Source organism: Drosophila montana, unplaced genomic scaffold (assembly GCF_035044405.1).
Source record: "Drosophila montana isolate Dmon_TW-CO22-7 unplaced genomic scaffold, ASM3504440v1 contig_2178_1, whole genome shotgun sequence".
Lineage (NCBI taxonomy): Eukaryota > Metazoa > Arthropoda > Insecta > Diptera > Drosophilidae > Drosophila > Drosophila montana.
Window position 1 is genome coordinate 4,134,195 of NW_026997075.1, and position 22,467 is coordinate 4,156,661.

At 41.4% G+C, this 22,467-nt stretch overlaps 3 protein-coding genes across 7 annotated transcripts; 2 read left to right on the forward strand and 1 right to left on the reverse strand.

The window, feature by feature from the left end:
* The first annotated feature begins 283 nt into the window (after positions 1 to 283).
* Hou (Houki) lies at positions 284 to 1,484 on the forward strand. The gene is made up of 2 exons (XM_064681189.1): positions 284 to 620; positions 685 to 1,484. The coding sequence occupies exons 1-2, from the start codon at positions 503 to 505 to the stop codon at positions 1,242 to 1,244; spliced, it is 678 nt and encodes a 225-aa protein (XP_064537259.1). The 5' UTR covers positions 284 to 502; the 3' UTR covers positions 1,245 to 1,484.
* Positions 1,454 to 2,705, reverse strand: Nup35 (Nucleoporin 35kDa). Its single transcript, XM_064681188.1, has 2 exons — positions 2,447 to 2,705; positions 1,454 to 2,372 (listed from the first exon to the last, which is right to left on the reverse strand). Exons 1-2 carry the CDS (start codon positions 2,595 to 2,597, stop codon positions 1,528 to 1,530), a joined length of 996 nt encoding a protein of 331 aa, XP_064537258.1. The 5' UTR covers positions 2,598 to 2,705; the 3' UTR covers positions 1,454 to 1,527.
* A 166-nt stretch (positions 2,706 to 2,871) lies between these two features.
* Rip11 (Rab11 interacting protein) lies at positions 2,872 to 20,546 on the forward strand. 5 transcript variants are annotated; one of them, XR_010436099.1, is made up of 8 exons: positions 2,872 to 3,205; positions 15,338 to 15,482; positions 15,553 to 17,483; positions 18,466 to 18,614; positions 18,691 to 18,851; positions 19,180 to 19,215; positions 19,305 to 19,456; positions 19,829 to 20,546. XR_010436099.1 is itself a non-coding variant. In XM_064681184.1 (7 exons), the coding sequence occupies exons 1-7, from the start codon at positions 3,175 to 3,177 to the stop codon at positions 19,833 to 19,835; spliced, it is 2,460 nt and encodes an 819-aa protein (XP_064537254.1). In that variant the 5' UTR covers positions 2,872 to 3,174; the 3' UTR covers positions 19,836 to 20,546. The 5 variants fall into 5 exon arrangements, 3 of the variants coding, with proteins under 3 accessions (XP_064537254.1, XP_064537256.1, XP_064537257.1); XM_064681184.1 differs by lacking the exon at positions 19,305 to 19,456; XR_010436100.1 differs by having other exon boundaries at positions 2,876 to 3,205; positions 15,553 to 16,289; positions 19,180 to 19,456.
* The last annotated feature ends 1,921 nt before the right edge of the window (positions 20,547 to 22,467 follow it).

Here is a 22,467-nt window from a genome sequence, read left to right on the forward strand (position 1 = left end):
TGTGATTCATTGCGGTAATTCTTAAATTCAATAGCTAAAAAATGCTTGAAACTAACATAGCTGCATTTAAATTTTTTATATATTTGTTTGAAATCATGAAATTATGCATTTGAAGCCAAATGGATTGCGCATCAATTTTTGTGAAAACCTAGACAACCAATTTGTTAGTTCAAATTACTGCGTTTTGGCCGATTTATTGAACTAGTTATCGATAGCGATTTCATATTTCGCTGCATGAACCGATTGCAGGAAATCGAAATTGTCAGTAAATCGATAAGCGAAAGTCCCATCTCTAACATTAAGGTGACGGCAGCAGCATTGGCTTTGTCCGAAAACAAACTGCAATAAAAAATAAATAGTGTTGTGCACACGCAAATCAATACCGTAACTGTATCTTTACGGTGGTTGAAAATAACGCAGCGGTTGCAAAACTACTCATTACGTACTCCCAACGGTTACAAATAACGGCCTCAAAATTGGCAAAATACGGAAAAACAAGAAAATGAGCTACAATGAGAAAAGCGAGGCCATCACAAAAGAGGAATGGCTGCAACGGCTGGAGCAGTTCCCGTTCAAGCAGGCGGACATGAATCGTCTCATCATGAACTACTTGGTGACAGGTAAGCAAAACCCAAACGGCATCTTTGATTGCTTCGATATTTATGTGAAATCCTTTTATTACAGAGGGCTTTAAGGAGGCCGCCGAGAAGTTTCAGCACGAAGCGGAGCTGGAGCCCAGCGTTGAGCTGAGCAGCTTAGATGATCGCATATTGATACGGGAGGCGGTGCAGGCCGGGCGCATTGAGGAGGCAACGCACCTGGTGAACCAGCTGCATCCGGATTTGCTGGGCAGCGAGCTCTACTTGTTTTTTCACTTGCAGCAGCTACAGTTAATTGAGCTTATTAGGGCGGGCAAAGTAGAGGAGGCTTTGGTCTTTGCTCAGTCCAAGCTGTCCGAGTCGGGTGAAGAGATCCGTTTCGAGCTGGAGCGCACCCTGGCATTGCTTGCATTCGAAAAGCCGCAAGAGAGCCCCTTCTCCGATCTACTGGAGCAGTCGTACAGACAGAAGATCGCCAGTGAGCTGAACTCGGCCATATTGCGTTGCGAGCACAGCGAGGATTCGACGCCAAAAATGATGTTTTTGCTCAAGCTGATACTGTGGGCACAGTCCAAGCTCGACAGCCGCTCGATAAGCTATCCGAAGATGAAGGACCTGGAGACTGCCCAGGTGGAGCCAAAATAAGATATAGAAGCGGAAAGCGAATGGGGATAATCGCAATAACAATAACACATGTATAAGCGTGGGAGGGCGTGGCAGTTTTAGAGTGAATGGATATATGCAATCGAAGCAAATTAATACCATTTCTATATCTATTTCTATATATATATATATTTTATAAATGTATGCATTAGGATTTTATGTTGCAAAGATTAAAAATATCTGAAGCTGAATCTGGTTTCGAAAAACAATTAGACAAACGTATGATCTTTTTATTCTTTTTATTATTGATTAATCTATTGAACGATCACCAGCCGAAGATGAGATCCATTGCCTTGTTCATCAGTCCGGTGCTCTTTTGTGGCACATTGCGGTTGGGTGATACATGCGTCTCATGCTGGGCATTATTGTAGGACTGCTGTGTAAGCGGTCGTACCTTCGGTCTAAAAGGCACAGCAGCATCTGGTCCGGCCAATTTGGAGTTCTCCTTGTCTATAATGCTCTCGTCGGTGCAGCGAGTGACGCCCACCATAACATTGCTGGCAATTACCTTCAGGTTGTAGTTCAATGCCTTATCGCTCTCAATGCGCGAAGCGAACCGCACGTGCATCCAGTTGCCGTTCTGCGGCGCATGCACCACATCCACTATTGTGCCGCACATGGTAAAGTGCTGGAGTATCATGGAACTAGCTCCAGGTGAAAAGCCAAAGATTGTTACCCAAAAATCACCGCCGCGTGCTTGCGGTGTGTGCGGCATTATCATAGGTGACATGTTGGCCCCGAGTGGAGAACACAGCGCACGCATGGAAGCGTTTACGGCATTGGGCGCATTGGGTACATACGAATCATTCAGCTGCGTCGTTGGCGGATGGCAGCTCTGATTCAGGCTATAGTTCGAGCTGTTCAGATGCGACGTCTGCAACATGGCCAAATGTGAGCGCTGCGGCGTGCCGCACACCTGTTCGCCGCGCAGTGAATCAAATAGTCCTTGAGTGGGAGGACCAGCCTGATGACTGGTATTCGCTGTGCCAGAACTAGCGCTTCCGCTGGCGCCGGCAAATAGCGTGCGTGTGCCCATAGCTGAGCGATTTAGTTGCTGTGGATTGTTGTTGTAGGCCGTTTCCTGTGGCGTGTTGCTGCTTGGAGACGAAGCTGTAGGGAATACATTTATATATATACATATATATTATTGCCACTTTATTTGATAGCTAAAGTCTGTCACTAACCGAAGCTCACATTATAGCGTCCCAGCTTGGGTGACAGCGTGTTGTTATGGGGCGTCATGGCCTGAGAGTCACCCATGAGAAAAGGCGGCAAGTATTGGCTTTGATTGCTGCCAGGACTGCTGACGGGACTACCAAGTGTCATGGGCTCCATAATTTTAAATAATTCACTATCCGATTCACAACAAACAAATAAATAATTAACTAAATATAATAAGCAAGCAGTTAGAACAGATGCAATTTAAAAATGATGCAGGCATTTAATTCTTTTTGCAGTTTTGAGTACAAGTGTTGCAATGGCAGTTATCGACCATTTCGATATTTGGTGTTTGTATTGTGACAAAGTTAGGGTGACCATGCATGGCAGGCATTTTTAGCGCAAGCGCATAAAGTTTTAAGCAACGATCATATCGATAGTGGAGCATCGATTGTCAGTTTCATTTTAGACATCACATACAACAGAGCTGCAGGGCAGACGCGTGTGGCCTGTACGCCTTATATTTTTTTTGTTGCTATTCAGAAGAATATACATTTACCAATACGCGACGCGTCAAACAAGTGTGTGTGTGTGTATTTTGTTGCTGTGCTTATTCAAATATTAATGCGCGCAAGTGCATTTGATAATAGACAGCGTCCCTGCCCTTCAGACAGCTCCAAAATTATACTAAATATAACCACACACAAATTAAGTGCGCTGCTGTTTCGCCAAATTGAAAAAGGGTGCTAACGCTATGTGGAGTCCAACACATTGCAGTGTAACTGGTAAGTGCAGGTGTTACTCACTCCTCTCTCTATTTCTCCTGTCAGCTGGTCACACTTGTAAATGCCGTTGCATAAATAACATTTGAGAGGGGCAACTGCTAAGAGACGCTCCTAAAATATCGCATTAAACGTTAAACTGGTTTAGTGAGTGTGAGCGTGACTGTTTGTGTGTGTGTCAATGAATTCCTGCGGGTGTGTGGGTAAAAAATCATCATATTCAAGCGCAAAACCAATTGAACTGCTTTTTAATACTATTAATTGGTAAAATTACGCATTTTGCTTTTTTTGTCATCGGCTTACGGTGGGGATTTCAACAGAATAACAACAACAAACACTTTCATACATACATACATATGTGTGTTTTCAGTGCACAAATGTATATGTACATATGTGTTTATGACAGAGATTCTCTGTGCTTGTTGTTTTTTTTTTTTTCGTGGTGAAAACCATTGTAACCTATTCAACATCTTGTTTAAAATTTCACTTTTCTGTCTTCGACGCTGTGAACGCATGACCCTCGCTCTGCCCGCTGCTGCTGCTGCAGGTTTTCCCGGTTTTCTCTTTTTGTTTGCCCATACTTAATATCTACTCTATTCCAGTATCAGTAAATTACGTTGATAAGATTATGTATTTATTTGCCTTTTGCCATTTTCATTGCTCATGCGATAAGTTTTTTGCTACATCGCTTACTCATCGCGCGTGTCTAGAAAGTAACAGAAAATTTTAACTCGCAATTCTAACTAAACACATTTACGCTCCCCCTCTTCTTTCATCTCTTCATCAGTCTCTTGTTTTCGTTGATTGATTCGCTAATGGCGCATGGCGCGCATATTTGATTTATTTTGATTCCGCCTTTTCTTCTTTGTCGCATTCTTTCGCGTACATAGTATGTATGCATATGTGTGTGTGTATTTTAGTGGGCTTTTTTCTTGTCCATTGTATTAAGCATGTTTATGTTTTTTGTTTTGTTTTCATGGCTGAATGTCAATGAAAAATCAGCGCTAAATTTCATATTCGTGACAAAATGGCAAAACTGCGCCAATTACTCTCTCCCCCTCGCTCGTACGCGCTCTCTCTCTTAATTTACTCGGCTCGTGTTGTTTATAATTATGAATACCAATTGCAAATATTGCACATAGTACACTTTTAATGAACATGTGCAATTTTGCAAATGCGCATATGAACATACATATGTATGTTTGTATACGCGAATTTATGTAAATATATGTAGGCAGACGCACAGATGAATAGGTACATATGTATGTAAGTGACTCACAAAATGATAAAAAGCTAGCGCTTGCAAATAAAGCAGATAATGCACACATACATGCATATTTTCCCTAGCACACATTCAGACACATGCTGATAAGAACAATGTACTCACACACACACTTACAGATAAACAGTTTGATGCTTGATTGGCAATTTGCTTTTGCCATTTGTTTGTCCTTTTGCGTCTGCTTCTCTACCTTGAACTTGGATAATTTCCCCAGCTTGGCTGCTACTCTCCAGAGCTATCACATCGCACACACACCACCACATACATACGTACATATGAAAATGTATGCACAGTTAAAAATGTACATACATACATGCGCCTACTTATGAACAGTTGTATTTGAGTATTTGCACAGACCCAAAATCCGGCAATTCAAAAAAAAAAGTAAATTGCCGAAGCTCGTATGCTCTTAAAATTTTATGAGATATGAGAATTAAAAACCATACTCAATGAAAGTCGATGAATCATTTTTGGGCAATTCCAGCCACACGAATATCACGTCTTCAATACAAAGATGGACAATACACAATATCAAGTGTTGATGGTACTTAAGAAAGACATTTTTTAATGTAACAGGTGGGCGCTGTCGTAAGTTTGGTTCTGAGATATTAGCCAACAAATAGTGAAACGTTCACGCAGTGCTGCCAATTCAGCTATTTTCTAGCTAAATAGGGCTGCTTTCAGAGTTCGTCAACCGGAAACTGTTGAAATTTTGCACTGATTCAAATTTATTATTGCATCTCTATGACAAGTAAGAACAACCCTGTTCATTGCCAATTTTCTCTGGTCACATTCATACCGTTATATGTTGTTAAATGGAAATGTCTTTTGAATAAACTAGATATAGAAAATATATGCTCTCGTTTTAAGTTTAATATTTAATCTTATTAACTTCTCCCTAATCCTTTCCTTAACGATCTAGTACAAAATGATAAAAACTAGTAATTTTTTAAAATAACTCTTATTGGAAAAGAGATCTTAAGATATGTTTGTCTATATATGTATGTATATCTCCTTTCAGTTGAAAGCGTATTCTGATAAAAGTCGACAAAGGGCTGTGCGTCTCTGTCGTATAGTTAAATCCCCGGGCATTGGTGCCTTTTATAGCTTATGACAAAATTATGGTAGCCTCCAGCGATCAGTCACTGAAAAAAAGAGCCGTTGACGTCAATTAATAAACAAATCCGTTGGCAGCATTTTGTTTGGCTGCTCTCGTGCCTGTCTCTAGCCATTGTTTGCATTCTTTTGCTTGATAAGAGCCCCGCAGCTAGCTCAGCTCCCCGCTCCACGCTCCACGCTCCCAGACATTCACTCCACACTTCTCGCAGCCGTCTGACGGTAGAACATAAATAATACGAATATCTGTTTCTGTCTTATTTGCCAAAGTCTAGTATCAATATTTGCACTTGAGATGAGCCCCGTTCGTCTACGCCTCAAAGAGTCGCACAAACAGCTGTTTCTGGTACGAACTTCTGGGAAACGATTTCTACAATGAAACTCACAGAAGTTGTTCTTCTTTTAGCAATTAGTTTAAAACTGATTATATTATCAACACAGAAAAGAAAGTTTCAAGCATTCCACCTATTTTCCACCCCAGCGCGTGGAACTTTTCAGAAACTGCTGATTGCTATTTGACATATACTTAGTATATGCATATAATTTATTTAGTTAATTCAGTTTGTCCTCTACCTTAATGGACTCTCGGCTTAAGTATAGGGCCACTCCCACTGGCGGCCACTGGCACTCCCTGTAGCTGTTTTCCCTGCCCGCCCTTGGCTCTATCACTTCACATTCCCCACATAAATCCACGGTCTCTGTGTGCATGGTTTGTACTTTGTAATGCCCTCGTCGTCGTCGTCGTCTGTTTTTAGAAGTTGGCTGCTGTTTTCAGAACTTGGTGCTGCCTAATTGCGTGCGTTATTTTTAGCCATAAATTCTTGCTGCCCCATTCGCCAGCTCGTGCATGGAGTTACAACAACAACAACAATAAGCGAATTGCGCAATGTGCTGCCTTTTTAAACAGACCACAAAACCATCAAACTAACCAATCAGCCAGACAAACAAACATTCCACCGAGCAACCACCAAAGAGAAAAACACAAAGCAAAAAAAAAATAGAGAAAAAACACGCACATGACCAATTCGAATTCCAAAAACCAAGAAAGGGCCGCTATCTTGGCACGCCGAAGATAAATACCCTTGCGGACATTTGGCTTATGGTTTTGCAGATATGCGAGGCGAATTGTGAAGCTCGCAAATGAAATACAGGCATGCTTTTCGTACAAGAACTTCATTTTCGACCGACTAACCCAATGATAGCTATATGATTTAGTTGTCCGATAGGTCGGTAAAGCTGACTTTGTCGAAGTTCGGAGGTAGACTTATGAAGTGACTGGCGGCAGAAGAGGCTTATCATTCCTTTAAATATACCCTTTATCGAAAGTGGTTTGTCTGAAAGAAGTATATCAGCTGTACCCATTGGTACATGACTAATTTATGTGGGAATAAATTTATTTTGTAATTTTTGTTTTGTTTTATAAATTTGGAAAAACTTGATTAGATAGCTTATCTAACCAAATGTCTAAACAGATCAGATAATGCTAATTTATATGCTTTGATACGCATAGTTTTCATAGCACAAGAGAGAGAGAGAGAGAGCGCAGGAGAAAGAGAGAGCGACGATATATCTGCATCTATGTTTTTTAATGAGATAAGGGGAACTTGTATAAAAAGAAGATATTGTTATTGACAGGGCTGCAAACACAAGATTTGCTCAATGGTTCGGTTCACGACTTGAACCGACTCAATGCCCTTGCGTTTCTTTCTTTTTGCCCGTTCTACTGAAAATATTAAATGCTGTACATTAGAAAGTACAGAGATTGCGGGCTTAATTTGATTTCCACCCAGAATTGGTAGCTACCGAATATGGTTTTATGGATTTGGTTTGGTTCAGGTTTAAGATTCGGTTCCAGGCTGGAACTAGTCTGGTTCCAAACAGGCTTGATTCCTGACATTTGGGAAATATATAATATGTAATTTGTAAAAATCAAAACCGGCGCAAAAGAAACATATTAATTAGATAGTTGTAGACAGAATTCTTGTTGGCATCGTTGCTGCAATTGCTTCAGTGACTGCCATGGCCCGTTGGATGCACTTATGCGAAACAGTTACGTTTCATTGCCCCGACCCATTTAGCGACTATTCCCGGCGAATAACACAAGTGCAGCCGAACGAAACAGGTCTGAAATCAGATGTCGGCTCCACCTCCTGTCGCATCAATTGATTTCCAGTTTACCAACTGCTAAATGCATTCTTCTTCGTCTTCGTCTTTGGCTACCGATTTCCCGTGGATCTGCTCGCCGCATTCCCTCACTCTCCATATGACATAAACAAGTTGAACTGAACCGAAGATATATTTGACCTTTCGCATTAACATGCAATTGTCTGTACGTGTTCAACAATTGAGAACTGCATGCAATTAATTGCCTTTCTCTCTCTCTCACTCTCTCTCTCTCTCTCTCTTTCACATGGCTGAAGAGTTAAGACTGCCCAACTAAATGACACCCTGTACACTCTAGCAAATTGACCTGTGTTAGGTTTGCACAGACCGATTGATGCGGACTTCGAGTTTAGCCGGGGGTAGGTTATCCGATTGGCTGTCTGGGATCCTTGGTGGTACGCGAAACCAATTTGTGGACTCGACAAATAGAGCTGCCAGTTTTTCGAGAAAATCGTTCAATTTTTTTGTAATTTGTTTGCCCCTTCTTGATGCCTCTTTCTCTTATAATCCCTGCGATTTACTTCAACCAGATCTTTACCTTCTCTGTGGCTCAAGGCCCCCGTTTGCTCATATCATGCTCGCAGGGTATGAGATAATACAATGTATTTTGAATATTCAAAACCTGCGCATGCAAGAAGTGCATATTAATAGCAGCAAAGGCAAATGCAACTGCAACTGCAGCAGCAGCAGCAGCAAAACAAAGTGCACTTTAAAAAAACTGGAGAAAAGGTATGGAATATATGTATATATCATACGAAAGGCCGCACAGAGTTGCATTCGGGGCGGTTCGAGTGGTTCCAAGTGCTTTCAAGAGGTTTTTATTTGTTTTGCTGCACTGGTTCACAATGTGGAAAAGAGTATATTGGCATGCTTATACACTACTCGTGTATGCCTTGTTGGAAAAACTGCGCTAAAGTCAGCGAATTTGTCAGAAAGACAACTTATGAACTCTAAAGATCGATCGAAACCCATTTCGGTAAAGGGAAAATAGACATATCTTTATGATTTGGACTGTGAACGAGTATAACGCAGTCGGTTGGACCCGACTGCGGCATTCTTGGTTTTTTTTCATGCTGGAAAACTATAAATCAACATTTTCGCACGATCTAAACTATGGTAAATGTTGTTGTTGTTGTTGTTGCAGCAGCTGTTGTTTATGATATTGCCGCAAATTGTTGCTGCTGGTTAATAACAAATGCTGTTCTCTTAACGGGTTTCCAACCTGCCCGTTTGTGTTTACGCATTTTGTTATGTGCTGCCAGGTGAGACGAGAAGGACAGAAAGAATTACAGAGATTACGTAAAGAGTCATTAGAATCTTAAGAGTTCCGATTGTGAAATGCTTCGAAATATAATTAGGCACAAATGGTTCTTTTCTTTCTTAAAGTGTGGATTAGCGGTTTTACTAAGCCATGTGTTAACTCTCGATCTAGGAAATAGAGACACAATGGATGATAATTTACCTCAAATGCTATCGAGTTAATGATACCCTTGCCTTTGTCACTTGGAAGAACCGCTTCAAAAGTAAATCTATATTTTTGATCAGTTTTAATAGTCGAGTTAGTATAGCAAAGTCTCTATATCGAGTTATATCCTAATCTTATAGCTCCTACTCGTCTGTCTGACTCTTCTTGTTCCTTTTAGAGTCCGCTGGATCAGAGCGCTATGTAACAAAGCTCTCGTATCGATCGAAATCTAGGGATATTCGTTTTTTAGTTTAACAATTTGTTTAATTTTATCAACAGGCAATACCACATCTGGAAAGTAAGTTTCGACAATATATAAAAATACTTTGAATTTTTTCAAGTGATCTTCACAAGTCCAGACAAAAAAAACCCCTTCGTTCCAAAAATATATCTTAATCTGATTAATGCATGTATGTGTATATGCAAGGGTATTTAAACTTCGCCAAAAAGAAATTGCATTATTTTCACGGCCGGACTAAATTCGCTTTGACTCTGAAAGATCTATGGCACAAGTCGAATCGAATTGAAGGGTAGTCCATCTTTAGGCGGCCAGAGTCAAGTTTGGTGGTCATTGAAAACCAGAGCTCAAAGTCAGTCGGTTGAGCATTGGTGACAATTAGACCGATAGAGAGAGAGAGAAAGAGAAAGAGAGAGAGGGGGAGAGGGAGAGGAGATAAAACGCGATCCGCCCAATGCCAGCGGAAACTACTGTAAAAAAAACCAAAGCGAATTGGAAAACATTTTAAATTGTATCTGTCAGTACGTGTATCTGAAATGCAGCTGCTGCTGTGGGCAGACACGACTCTGTCCATGGGCTCATTAGCATGCGAGGAGAGCGGCTAACAACGCGCCGCGAGCGAGGAGGAGCATTGGCCTCGCGGCCAGCGCCGGCAATCATCATCATCATCCTCATCATCATCTTCATCATCATCATCGTCGTCGTCGTCCACGTTCTCTGTTCTCTGCCACGCCCCCTTTTTGTAACTCCACACGCGTTGGAAAGTGGAACAGCGAACTCTAGAGCGCGTGTTGGGAATTTTTTAGATTTGTAATGCGACTTTTACTGCGCACAGCTGAATCAGTTGCCAGTTGCCGCCAGGTGGGTGGGGCGGCGAAGGTGTTGCATGTGGGGAAACAGCAGCTACCCAATGCCGACGTCTTCTACGTCTGTGGCATTAATAAGGTCGCCTGACTCTTAACGGTTGGCTGCCACTGTTAACTGTCGCAAGTAAACTTTATTTTATGTATTTTTGGGTTTTTTCGTCTTTGTCAAATTGTTGGCGCGTTTAAATACGCCCACATAATTGAAGACCACCTCGAAATCCATGAAAATAATGATAATGATGATAACGCTGATAATGATGATGACGTAATCGCATTGCAATTTTTTCAAATTGACTCGCACGTCGAATCTATTAGAAAATGTAGTTAATTCATTAGCAAAATGTCATAATCAAATTTCCGGGCAGGGTGCATCCCGTGGAGTGGGTGAGGGGAGGGAGAGGGGGGGGGAGGGCAGACAGGCGGATGCATACATTCATATGTACATAAAGCAAGCAACCACTTGGCAATGATTTCATTGAAATTAATTAACCTCAAATGTTGACCTCCTCGAGAGAAACAGAGGCCAACAAAATGTTAAAAGAGCAAAAGCAACATAAATGCGACAATTGTCGGTAGTTGCATTGTTGTTGCTGTTGTTGTACCCTGTACAATTGGCTCAAAGGGTATGCAGAATGTTGAGCTATTTCCAGGGCCGCAACACAAAAACACAAAATAAAAAGTCGCTGGTTCGATTGGCGTTTCGAACCAATTGTCTGCCTTTAGAAACGGTTAACCCTACTTTACACATCCTTGAACGCAGGTTTTGTCATAAATTTTCTATATTTCAATGAAAGAATTCAACCGATTAGTAGCTTGATTATAGGATATCTACTGGTTGAGTACTCCTCGACTGACTTGTTGCTTTTGCTATTGTCGTTCCCTCTGTAATCGGACAATTGAAAAGGTATATGTATGTATACATTCACCTTTGTGTTTGAGTTGTGGGTCATGCGAAGCATTCAACTAATTGACAATAAACAAACACATACATATATGTGTATTCAGTATATATGTATACACCTGTTAAGAGCATGTTATTCCAACTTATATATGTAAGACTTAAGAGTGTGTGGCATGAGCTGGAGCGGCGGCTTTTGGTGCTTGAGCCTAACAAAAATCAAAGTTCCAATAAATAATCGCTATCAAGCATTATATATTATTGATTAACGCAAAGAATTTCATAAAGTGGCTTTGCAGATAACACCTGAACCCGTTACGAACAATTATCGATCAAATTCCAGGCAAACATACGTAATTTTGTTTCGATATCTGCAAAACCAATTTAAAACAGCTAAAAAATGTTTGAAAATTACCTTTTGGATCCGAAGAGGCTCTGCTTGAGCCTGTCGATCAAAGACAGAGAGAGAGAAACAATTGTTCAGGTTTTCAATTTTACAAAATCACAAGCGCAAAATAAACCTGGCTCACAAATCGAAAATTCCGCTTCGGAATGTAAGCGCCAATAGTAAATTTTTTTTGCAGTAATAATTTTATGTTATTTTTGCATACAAAATCTCTTTTTTTTATTTCCATACACTATACAATAAACTGTACGTGTGCACGTACATATATGCATTAATGTTTGCATGTTGTGTGTAAACATTCACTACTATAACATTCGAGTCTACTGCTTGACAATGGCTGCCCACTATACGTCTACCTTCGGCTAACATTTAGTCTCTATCTCCCTCTCTCTCTCTTTTTTTCTCTCTCTGACAGCCTGCGTATGTGTGGGTGTGTTTGTCTATTTGCCCACAGTTCATTGATGACGCCAGCGTGCTGCTTGCTTGGGCTTCTGTTTGCTCTCGACAAGCACTCAATTACGTGTCGAACGCTTTTGTATCGCCGCTTATGCAGCCCTTGGTATACGAGTCATCTCCATTAGGTGATCGAAATGTGAAAAGCATAAAGTGCAAAAAATGCTCTGGGTGTTGAATTGGCGCACTCATTTTGATCGGCTGGCTATAAAATAATCGAAGATTGAACGAATGAACGGGCACATTTGGTTTTACAGTGTGACTCAAAAAGCGAAAATGATGCCGAAGTGGGCAATATTCACGAAAGCTCCAACCTGCGTGCCTCGAGAAGCGGGCGAATACAAAAAAAAACAAAAAGCGGGGCAACTTAACGGTTTCCCTTGCTGCTCGCTGCTCGCGCTCACAGCTACTTTGTCACTCCGCTCTTTACAATGCTCTCTCTACGCTCCACTCGCTTCGTTTTGTTTTTGTCGTTGTTTGGCATATTTTACCATTTGGCATTTACCATTTACCTTTTGCCATTTCTATTTTGGTGGCAGCCATTTGCATGTCTCCACCTCGTCCCCCACCCCCGGCCGCTAGCCATTGCCGATGATGAAACTAGAGTTGGGCACATATCGTGCTATCGTTGTGACACGACAACAAAACTTACCACAAAAATGTGAGGAGATGAGTATAAAATCAAGTAAGCACGTTGTTGTCGGATATAGTCGACTGCACTCGCTATACTATATTCATAGCTTAAAACAGGCGAAACGGACTTCAAACCAGTTGAAAGAATATCTATACTAATATATTTAAATATGTATGTATACACTGGTCGCTTGAATATAAAAACTCAGCAATTAACATAATCCCGGCATTAGGTTCAGAAATTTGTCTTGCGAGTTCCGACCCCTGCCCATCTCTAGATGAAACGGACGCATGCACGAGATTGCACTGGTATCCCCTCGTAACCGGTTTATTGATAGACATTGGATACATTCTGTCCCACCATCCATTTATCTTTTGCTCTTTACCATGCGCCGTTGCCGGCTGTCTTTAACCTCAATTATGTATAGATTTGAACAAACATCAATACATACATACATACATATGTATATACACACGTATATGTGTATGTATATGCAGACATATGTATCAATAGACTGGCGATGTCGCAAAAACTTCCCAAATTGGCTTAATGTGTCCAAATTAAAGACACGACCACAACAAGTGATGATGAACACGGGTCTGAAACAGAACGGGCAAAACGACGAAAAAAAAAACGGTTAATGTAATAATAATTATTTGGCGTCAAGACGCCCACAGCGGGTAAAAGGCAGCGACTTTGCAGCCGTCATTTCTTTCACTTGTAATGAGCGAAACTGTAAAAAAAAGGCAAACAGATTTGCAACACTGGCTGCAAAACAAAACAACAACAAAAAAAACAAAAATGTTTTCGTTGCTTTTCTATTGAGCGCTTTTTGTTTTACGCTCTGTAATTGTTGTTGTAGTTTTTTTTGTTACGAGTCTGAAATTTGCGCAATTTGCGTTGCGCCAACAATTGTGCATATTTGAATAATTATGTATGTACATACATACATATACATATATGTATGTAATAATCAATAAGCAATTGTCATTGCAAATCGATTAGTTTAAAAAAAAAGCGATTGGAAATTATAAAATACTTTTACCGGGTATTACACGACTCTTTGCCGGTGCCAAATAAAATTCTTTAAACTTTAGGCAAACGTTTCCCTATTTGGGTGTGGATTACCCAAAACAGACAAAGCATGGATTTTCACATAGATCTTTGAAAATATAAGATAAGTAACGTTTCATGAGACAGCTTTCTTCCTCCCATTATAAAATGAAACTAAAAATATGATACGATTAAAATGTTTGCTCTTGTGTTTTGAGTTCTCCTCCAATTCACTCAATTCTCTTAACCCTAATGTATGCCTGGTGAACTCATGGATGTCTGAATATTTATGTATAATTAGAGCCGAGAAATAGAGTCTCTTCAATTGCCTATGCATATATGTAACTGGACTGGAACCGATCCCTCCCTCCCCCCCTCTCGTCGTGACTCTGAAACAATGCTGCGACTTTCTGCGCACCACAAATGCTAAAAGCGAATTTTTCTGCGGTTTCCATATCAGCCGGATGCTCGAGCTATGCCTTTGGCTTTGGTTTAAGTTTTAGCTTTTGGATTCGTCGAGGTCACGAGGCGCTCTCAAGTGAAACTCGGCGCGACTCAAAATTTGCTTTGCTTTTGGGTCGCCATCAAAACAGCGATACGCCCGATTATAAGACGAAAACTGAGTCACAATTCAACCCATGCGAATTTTACCCCGCTTAGATTGGATTTTTTGGCGACGCACTCAAAACATTGTCGTTGTCGTGGTTGTTGTTGACACAGCTGCCGGAAATGAAGACGGGCAAATCAAAATTTCCCCGGGGCCTGGATGCTATTTTTGGCTGCAGCTGAAAGGAATGAACTCGTCAAGTCAATAAATTGTAAAAATATATGTTTTATTATACTTGCTTGTTCCAAAATCCCAACAGCGATGTAATCGTAATGATTTTCCAAACTGAAGGCTCAAGGGGTTTGGCTGCCGTGTTTAAACAGAAAAGTTTTATATAGATTAAAGAAGATCAATGAAGATAATGGGCTATAATGTTTATATTGGTGATGTGTTATTTATATAGTTGTGCTTGCAGTGATAACTTAAAATATCCCCTAAGTTACCTTACATATTGCTATTAATCTTCTTCCTTTCTTGAATATCGCCATTCCATGCGATTTTCTTGGCCTTTGTTACAACTTGCAGATTAAAATGGCGCTTTAGTGATCACATAATATTTTAAAGTTTGCTTCAGTAATACTTGTCATGGCTTGTATTATACTGCGCAATAGACCCATGTACCACTTTGCTGTTTCGAAAAGCTGTTTTTTTAAAAGCTGTTTTTAATAAGATTCAGCTCATAGCTTTTTAAGCGACAGTTAGCAACACTGGCTGCATATTCGAACACTCTCCCTCCCTTTACCTCTTTCACTCTCATTCTGTCCAATTTGGATTGCCTTTCTATGCGAATCTCATAGTTTTTAATTGCTCAAAAAGAGTAAAAAAAACCCGTGATAGGATATATTCTTATTAATTGTAACTCACATAGATCTCATCTGTACTTGGTTCCCTTAGCTTTTCTGGTACTTTTGAACCAGTCTCTAATCTCGAATTCTCCCTCGCTCTCATTTACAGTTCAGCGTGCGCGAGGTCTTCTGACAAAAGGCAAGAATGGCACCAACAACTGCTTCGTCACAATTGCCCTGGGTAAGGAGAAGTACCAGACATCAGTCAAGGACAAGGCCGAGGCAACCGTCAACTGGAATGAGGAGTGCGAACTGTGAGTGCAATCAAATAAATGTCCAAATGTTAATACACGGGTATTAATTGGGTTTCTTTCGCGACTCTAGCAAAATTCCAGATCAGGGCAATCGGGCGGAGCTGACGCTGACCTGCTTGCACCGCAATAATCTGGGCATCGATGAGTTTCTCGGGCAGGCAACGCTGCCACTCAAGGACATGGACGTCTATGACAGGCCGCGTGCCAAGTGGTTAAAGCTTGAGAGCAAGCCGGGCAAGGAGAAGAAGAACAAAGAGCGCGGCGAACTGGAGGTGCGCATCGCGTTTGTTGTCAAATCCGGATCGCTGACAGATCTAAGCAAGAAGGACAAGCATAAGTCTTCCATTGGGCAGCTGGCCAGTTCTGTGGGCGGCAGCCTGCTCTCCATTGGCCAGGGCGAGAAGCGCAAGAGCATCAAGAAGCTGGCTGGCTCGCTCAGCTCCAAGCTGCACATACGCAGCAAAAAGAAGCATGCCGATGGCGATGACAGTGGCTCGTTTAGCGGTTCCTTTGCCAGTATCGGTACACCGAACAGCTCCTCGGGCCTGGGCGGCATTGGCGGCGGCAGCGGACGCAGGCGCGGCCAACGTGCCGGCGAAGCTGATCCCGGTGTAATAAGCGAGGACGAGGACGAGTTTGTGTTCGACAATCTGTCCCACAAGAGCTCTGGCAGCTCGCTGAACATCCAGCGCTCCGGCCTGCAGCCGCCTTCATCTGGTGGTGGCACCAACAATTTCGCTCCTCGCAACCCGTCGCCGCTGCTGAGCAACGGAAACGGTGGTGGCCCGAAGGGAAAACTCAACGGAGGTAAGCCCAAATTGCAAGAGACACTCGGTGAGGATCCAATCGTTGCGGAGATGGAACAGCTTGAGCTCGATTTCAGCGTTCGTGCGCGCACTCTGCCACCTCCCTCAAAACCGCCGCGCACCCCGCAGACACAGCAAGAGCTGGAGTCGGAACGCGAACGGGAACGCGAACGCGCACGGGAACGCGAAGGTGATGGGCAAACACAAGTGGAGGCATCCCCAATCCAGGTGGATGAGTGGGAGTCTAAGTTGTATGGTGGCGGCAAGTATTTAGAGATTGGCAGCAGCGATTCCTTGAAGCGTCGCAGCTGGGAGACGCGCGTACCGCTGCCGGCAACCAGCGAGGAGCCGCCGCCGGTTCCATCGGCAAGCTCTTCCTCTAGTTCCTCAGACACTGAGGAGGAAGAGGTAGAGGAGGAGGAGGAGCAGCAGCCGCAGCCGCCAAAGTCAGCACCGCCGCCGCCATTGCCATTGCCTTCAGATGATAGAAGCAGCAAGAGCGGCAACTCGCTCTTCTCACCAGACGTCGAGCCGCGTAACTTTGATGCACTCAATGCGAGCTTCGCCAAGTTTGAGCAACGCAACAGCACCGCAATCTTTGCAGATGAAAAGCTGGCTTCTGAGCCGGTGACGCCCAGATCGAATCCGATCGCCGAACCGCCACAGCCGTTGCCGAGTGTGAGACCCACTCCACAGCCGCGCGGCACAACAAGTGAGCAACTGAAGGCAGAGACGGCGGCACTGGCTAAGGCCGAGGCAGCTGCCGAAGAGGAGGCTGCACGTCAGCGACGCGCAGAAGATGCGCGCCTGGAGGCCGAGCTGCGTCTGAACGAGCAGCGGCTGCGCGAAGAGGAGGCAGCGCTGCAACAGGAGCTGGAATTACAGCAGGAGGAGCAGCGGCGGCGCGATGCCAAACGTCGCGAGGAGGATCAAAGACTCTTGAGCTTTGCCAAGCGCTCCACCTCCTTGGAGGAGCCGCAATCAAAAACGCAGGCCATTGCCGAGGATCAAACCGTGGCCGTTGCCATGGCCATGGCCGTCGCTGTCGCCGATGTAGATCCAAGCATAGAGCACAACTTGTTAACGCCCGAGCAATCGCCCAAGGAGTTCAGCAGCATTGGTGGCGGCAGTGGCAGCGGCAGCGGTGAGCGCTGGGAGAAGCGACTAGGCAAATTTAAATACGGCAATAAGCGAGGTGAGCTGTTGTACCCAAAAAGACACCACAATTTGAGACAGAACAAAAGAGCGCGTAGGAGCTGAGACAATACAGTTAAAAAAACAAAACAAACAAAATACAGAACAAGATAAAACAGATATAAAGCCCAGCAAAAACCTATCCAGCTACCAAAACTAATCCATCAACTACTCAAACTACCTCAAACTTGTACCTCGATCTTAATCCTGTCCGGCTGGCGGCGCTGGGGAGTGCGGCATGTGTGCGCGCAGTGTTGCATAACGCTGGCGGATTCAACGACCAATCCAACCAACAATCGAACCAAGCTAATCGAAATCAAGCAATTTTCCAAATCAGCTGTCATCTTTGTGTCATCCTATTGAAACTTTAACAAACTTTTTTGCCTACGTATTCGTCATCAAATTTCTCGCACTATCCGCTTTCTGAAGCTCAGTCATTCCTGTCCTGTGCACTTTACCTTCTAAAAACGTTTTTTTTCTTTCATATATTTATTTTGTTTTGTTTTGGTTTTTTGTTGTGTTTCGCATCCGCCAGTGTATTGGTGTCCGTTGACCGTGCCGCGAACTGAATACTGTTCCGATCGAACCGTTTAGGTCAAGTTTACTAATTGTTTCTGATTCTGGTAGCGGAACAACTATTTTGTAGCCAACTAGATCTGTTTCGCATTTGTTTCAAATGATGAACTGGTGCCATACTCTTTTTAAAAGTGACAAAAAACATGTCAGAAAAGGTAACAGAGACTAGTCAAACGAATGACAAGCAGTAAAGATTTAAAAAATGAATTGGTTCCGTGCTCACTAGTATTCACAAGCCATGCGAACTAGTTCCGTCTTCAGAAGAGGCAAGCGTTTGTAAGCTCGGAAGAAGAACTACTAGTTCGTAGCGGCACTCGGTTCGACTTAGCTCACACTCTTATTGTATGCATCTGTTGCACTCGTCTTGTATTAGGCATTATCTCATCGTGTATCTCTTTCTCGCACAGACAAACAAAACGATGCGGATAGTAACTCGCCCAGCCCCAAGTCCACGGAGCGCATTATTATTGGCCACGAGAAGTCTGGTTCGCATGCGGAACGGCGCTCCGAGATCTCTGCACAATTGGCCAAAAAATACGAGGGGAAGTCACGGGAGGTATGCGAGCAAATCCTGTGAATCTCTTTTATTGCGCTTGTTCTTAATAGTGTGTTTGCCTCTCTTTCTATTGCAGGAGCTGATGCTGATCGCCAATGGCATGGAGAATGAGGCATTGCTGCAACGCCAGCGCGTCAAAGAGTTGGAGGACTATCTGGATAATTTGCTGTTGCGCGTAATGGAAACGCATCCTAAAATCTTGCAGAATCCCTATTCACGAACCACATCGGCCAAAAGGTGAACGCCAAAAGACATATGTACACATATGTACATGTATACGTGTGTATGTTTGCCATATGCTTTTCACATGCAACTCGTGCTTCAATCACACACTCCCGTTTGTTTGCTCTCCTCCCTTTCTATGTATGTGTCGATCTCTCCCTCTTTTTTTTTTTTGTCATTGCTTTGCGTTGTTATTCGTAACCCTGCACGGCGCCCACCTCCTCATTCCGCTGCATGTCCACACCACACTTGCATTGTGTTTAACATTACGATTTGTGTTTTTATGTTTTTGTTTCTTACCTTTTTTATATTTATATACATTTATGTATTTCTCTTTATTTAGTTATAAAAATTACATCAATATGAATGACTTTTTAAAGTAAGTGCTGTGAATTTTCGGCATGCAGTTGCACGCACACTTAACAACAAGCAACAACAAAACTCATATGCACTCAAAAAACACAACAGCTAAAACCAAGATCAGCCAACACCCCCTGAGACCCCCGTTCAGCAGCAGCAACAGCAGCAGCAGTAACAGCGGCAGCAGCAACAACTACAACAATAACAACAACAGCTAAAATAACAAACAACAACAACAACAACAGCAACCGAAGCAAAGAGTAAGAAATCTGCTTTTGTCTCTGTCGCTAAATGAGTTCCCATATATGTATGTATGTATGTATGCATGTAGTGCATTTGTATCTGTTTCAACTGGTGCTCTTAAGATTTCCTGTCGATTACAACCAGCCGTCCGTCACTATCTAACGCTGATCAACTGACTATCTTGCGTGCTCTCTCTCTCTCTCTCTCTCACACACACATTTTATGTTCTCTTATTATGCTTAAGTGTTGTTGATAGTTTTCTGCGTGCTCCTTGCAAACACATACACACACTGTACTCTGAAACATTTGATTTGTTGCTTAATTTACATTTACTTAACATAACTGAATCGGTTAAATATTTTTATTAACTTTTGGCCCTTTTCTTGCAGCGGTTAAGTGTGACAGCAGCCAAAAATATGTTCGCAGCAAGCAGCTTATTGTCGGTGAAGCATGGAGGGGAGAAGCTGATCCGCGGCGAACGTTTTAAATGTAACATGTAACATAGAATCAAAAAGAACACCAAGTTGCCTTTGTCATTAGAGAAATTCAAGTGCTTTCTTATTGTATTTTTAGCATTACATTTACACACACTATAACAACTCTTAGATATTAAGCTATTATAAATATATATATATTTTTTTTTTGCTAAACGGATGACTACTAAACAAAAAGGCCCAACAAATTTGTTGTTAACTCTTTCTGTGTGTATTGTTTTACTTGTAACATGATATTCGGTTTTTCATTTGCCCTGTGTTAATATTTGAACGAAACTAAATTAAATTAAATTATTTGTAAAATGTAAATTATTGTAAACAATTTGCTAGACAATTGTAATGTTTTGTTTCGATTCAACTGATTAATTGAAATTATCCAAAAGTATTTTTTATTTGCATTTTAAAATGTGTTTTGTTTTTTATGTGAAGAGTCCTGCAATATCGGCCACGATTGCAACAATTTATAGTTAAGTAAATCTTAAATTATTTATGTATTAGACGTTTAAGTGAAAATTGAGCAATAAGCGAGGAGAGAACTACATACAGTTATACATATGTTGATAAATGATTTTACTTATTAAACAACAAATAAAAAACACTTAACATTGATATTAACATTGTGGGCTAAAAGAAACGTGAAACTTGTCTTTGGCATTAAGGGAATATCTGATTTTAACGGAGTAGGGCTCTCAGATTGATTTGAGCATAGTTAATTACAATATAATATTAACCTTTTGGGTGATTTTACAATGAATGCTATGAAAACTATGCTATCACTATCACTTATATATGCACATTTTTAGGGGTCTTTTATAATAGGAATGTGCATTTCATTTAAGCTTTAGATTTAAAATTAACATCACAGCATCTTTTTCTAACATTGTCTTTGGTACTTTCAATTTGATCATCAATATTAGTTATTGAAGGCTCTTGTGTGCTTTTAACGCTTGTCGTATGCTTTTCATATAATCTCTTTCGGTATATCCGTCAGTTTTCAAGGAATCTGTAAGCATTACATTTTATAAGCACTGTGGTTAATTAAACAATCGAATGCGTACTTACCAAAAACCGCAATATTTCAATAAGGATAATTTTTGAAGCACTTTTTTTCGTTTAAGCCATCGCAGTTAAAAATAATGTCGTTATTTAGAATGGCCTTTATGCTGCTTATCTGTGGATTGCAAGACCAGATATAAATCCAATTTGATTGGGATCATATGTGTGAAACTAAGAAATTTAAAGCATGATAAATTTGTATAAAGTTCACTTACATATTTTGCACCTTCATTTTGAATATCAATTTCCATCTCTTTATTTTCTTTATTCTCCTATTCGTCTCCCTTTATCGTTGTGTGGGAAATAACTAACATTTTGGTCTGATTGCGCAGGTTTAGGTTATTTCTGCCCATCGGCAATTCGCTTTACCGAGTTTTCCACCTCTCTCATTCTACTCTCCGAAAATATGCTACGAACCTCCTCAACCATGAATTCAGATCTCATTTCGGAGTTTTCTAACTGATTTCCTGCGATGGTATCCACAAGAATCCAGCATATCGGCAGCTCTTCTTTTTGCTCTTTCCGCAGCGGTTAGCCAACGTCTGTTGCGAGGACTATAATCTCTTTATTTACCCATTATTTAGGAAACTAAAATCACACAAATAAACAAAAGCCAATCGGGTTAGATACAGTAGACAGATGGCTGATGAAATATTAAAATCGGTTCGTACATGCCTTCAATAACTTAATTCCATTTTCAATTTAGAAATCTGTTCTATGCAAGATCCCAACTTTCAACAGCTTTTTTCTATGTCCGCTTACTGGCACTTAAATAAAGCTGTGATATCTTTGATGGTAATAGACACTGCGGACATTCGTAGTTATGCATACTAAAACATTTAAACTATAATAGATGGTTATAGGTTTCTCAAAATGGACGCTGTATTGCTCACACATAATTCAAATAATTTGTTCGTGATCGTTACAGAACATAAACTGTATTTAACAGCATACTGCTGCATTTTACAGCCAGAATCGATAAATTGCTATAAGAGCTGCAGTCGATTAGAGACATCTACAGTCCTTGAAGCGCACAAAACATAAATAACATTTTAATTATGATTACGTTGTAATCGACTGGAAGATTCTTTAACCAGACGAAAATGTAAATATATATGTTTTTATTAATATTATATATTTATGTCGAACCCATACGTATATATTTTAATAATGAATATCATAATTTCCCCTTAAGCACCTTGCACCTAGCGACAGTAGCGGGTACGCTATAAAGAATGCATCGTTTACGGCGCTCACGTATTAAATCTCTCTGCATGAATTGTACACCGACTTGCGTGTTAAGCTGGTCGTATGTTAGTAGAAATAGGGCAACGTTTGTATTTTTTTTCTTATCCATTCGGTTTAACTCAGTAAAGTTGTGACAATACTGATGAAATTAGGCTTAAGATAATTTGGAACCATATTTCTCCCCAACGGCCGAACGGAGGCTTAACATGAAATATGTTAACTTAGCAGCA

Excerpts from the sequence above, each read along its gene's own strand:
- Hou (XM_064681189.1), top strand. The coding sequence starts at position 503 with ATGAGCTACAATGAGAAAAGCGAGGCCATCACAAAAGAGGAATGGCTG. Across the intron at positions 621-684 it reads CATGAACTACTTGGTGACAG|AGGGCTTTAAGGAGGCCGCC; the intron begins GTAAGCAAAACC and ends CTTTTATTACAG.
- Nup35 (XM_064681188.1), bottom strand. The coding sequence starts at position 2,597 with ATGGAGCCCATGACACTTGGTAGTCCCGTCAGCAGTCCTGGCAGCAAT. Across the intron at positions 2,373-2,446 it reads ACGCTATAATGTGAGCTTCG|CTTCGTCTCCAAGCAGCAAC; the intron begins GTTAGTGACAGA and ends TATTCCCTACAG.
- Rip11 (XM_064681184.1), top strand. The coding sequence starts at position 3,175 with ATGTGGAGTCCAACACATTGCAGTGTAACTG. Across the intron at positions 15,483-15,552 it reads TGGAATGAGGAGTGCGAACT|CAAAATTCCAGATCAGGGCA; the intron begins GTGAGTGCAATC and ends TCGCGACTCTAG. Across the intron at positions 18,852-19,179 it reads CGAACCACATCGGCCAAAAG|TTATAAAAATTACATCAATA; the intron begins GTGAACGCCAAA and ends CTCTTTATTTAG.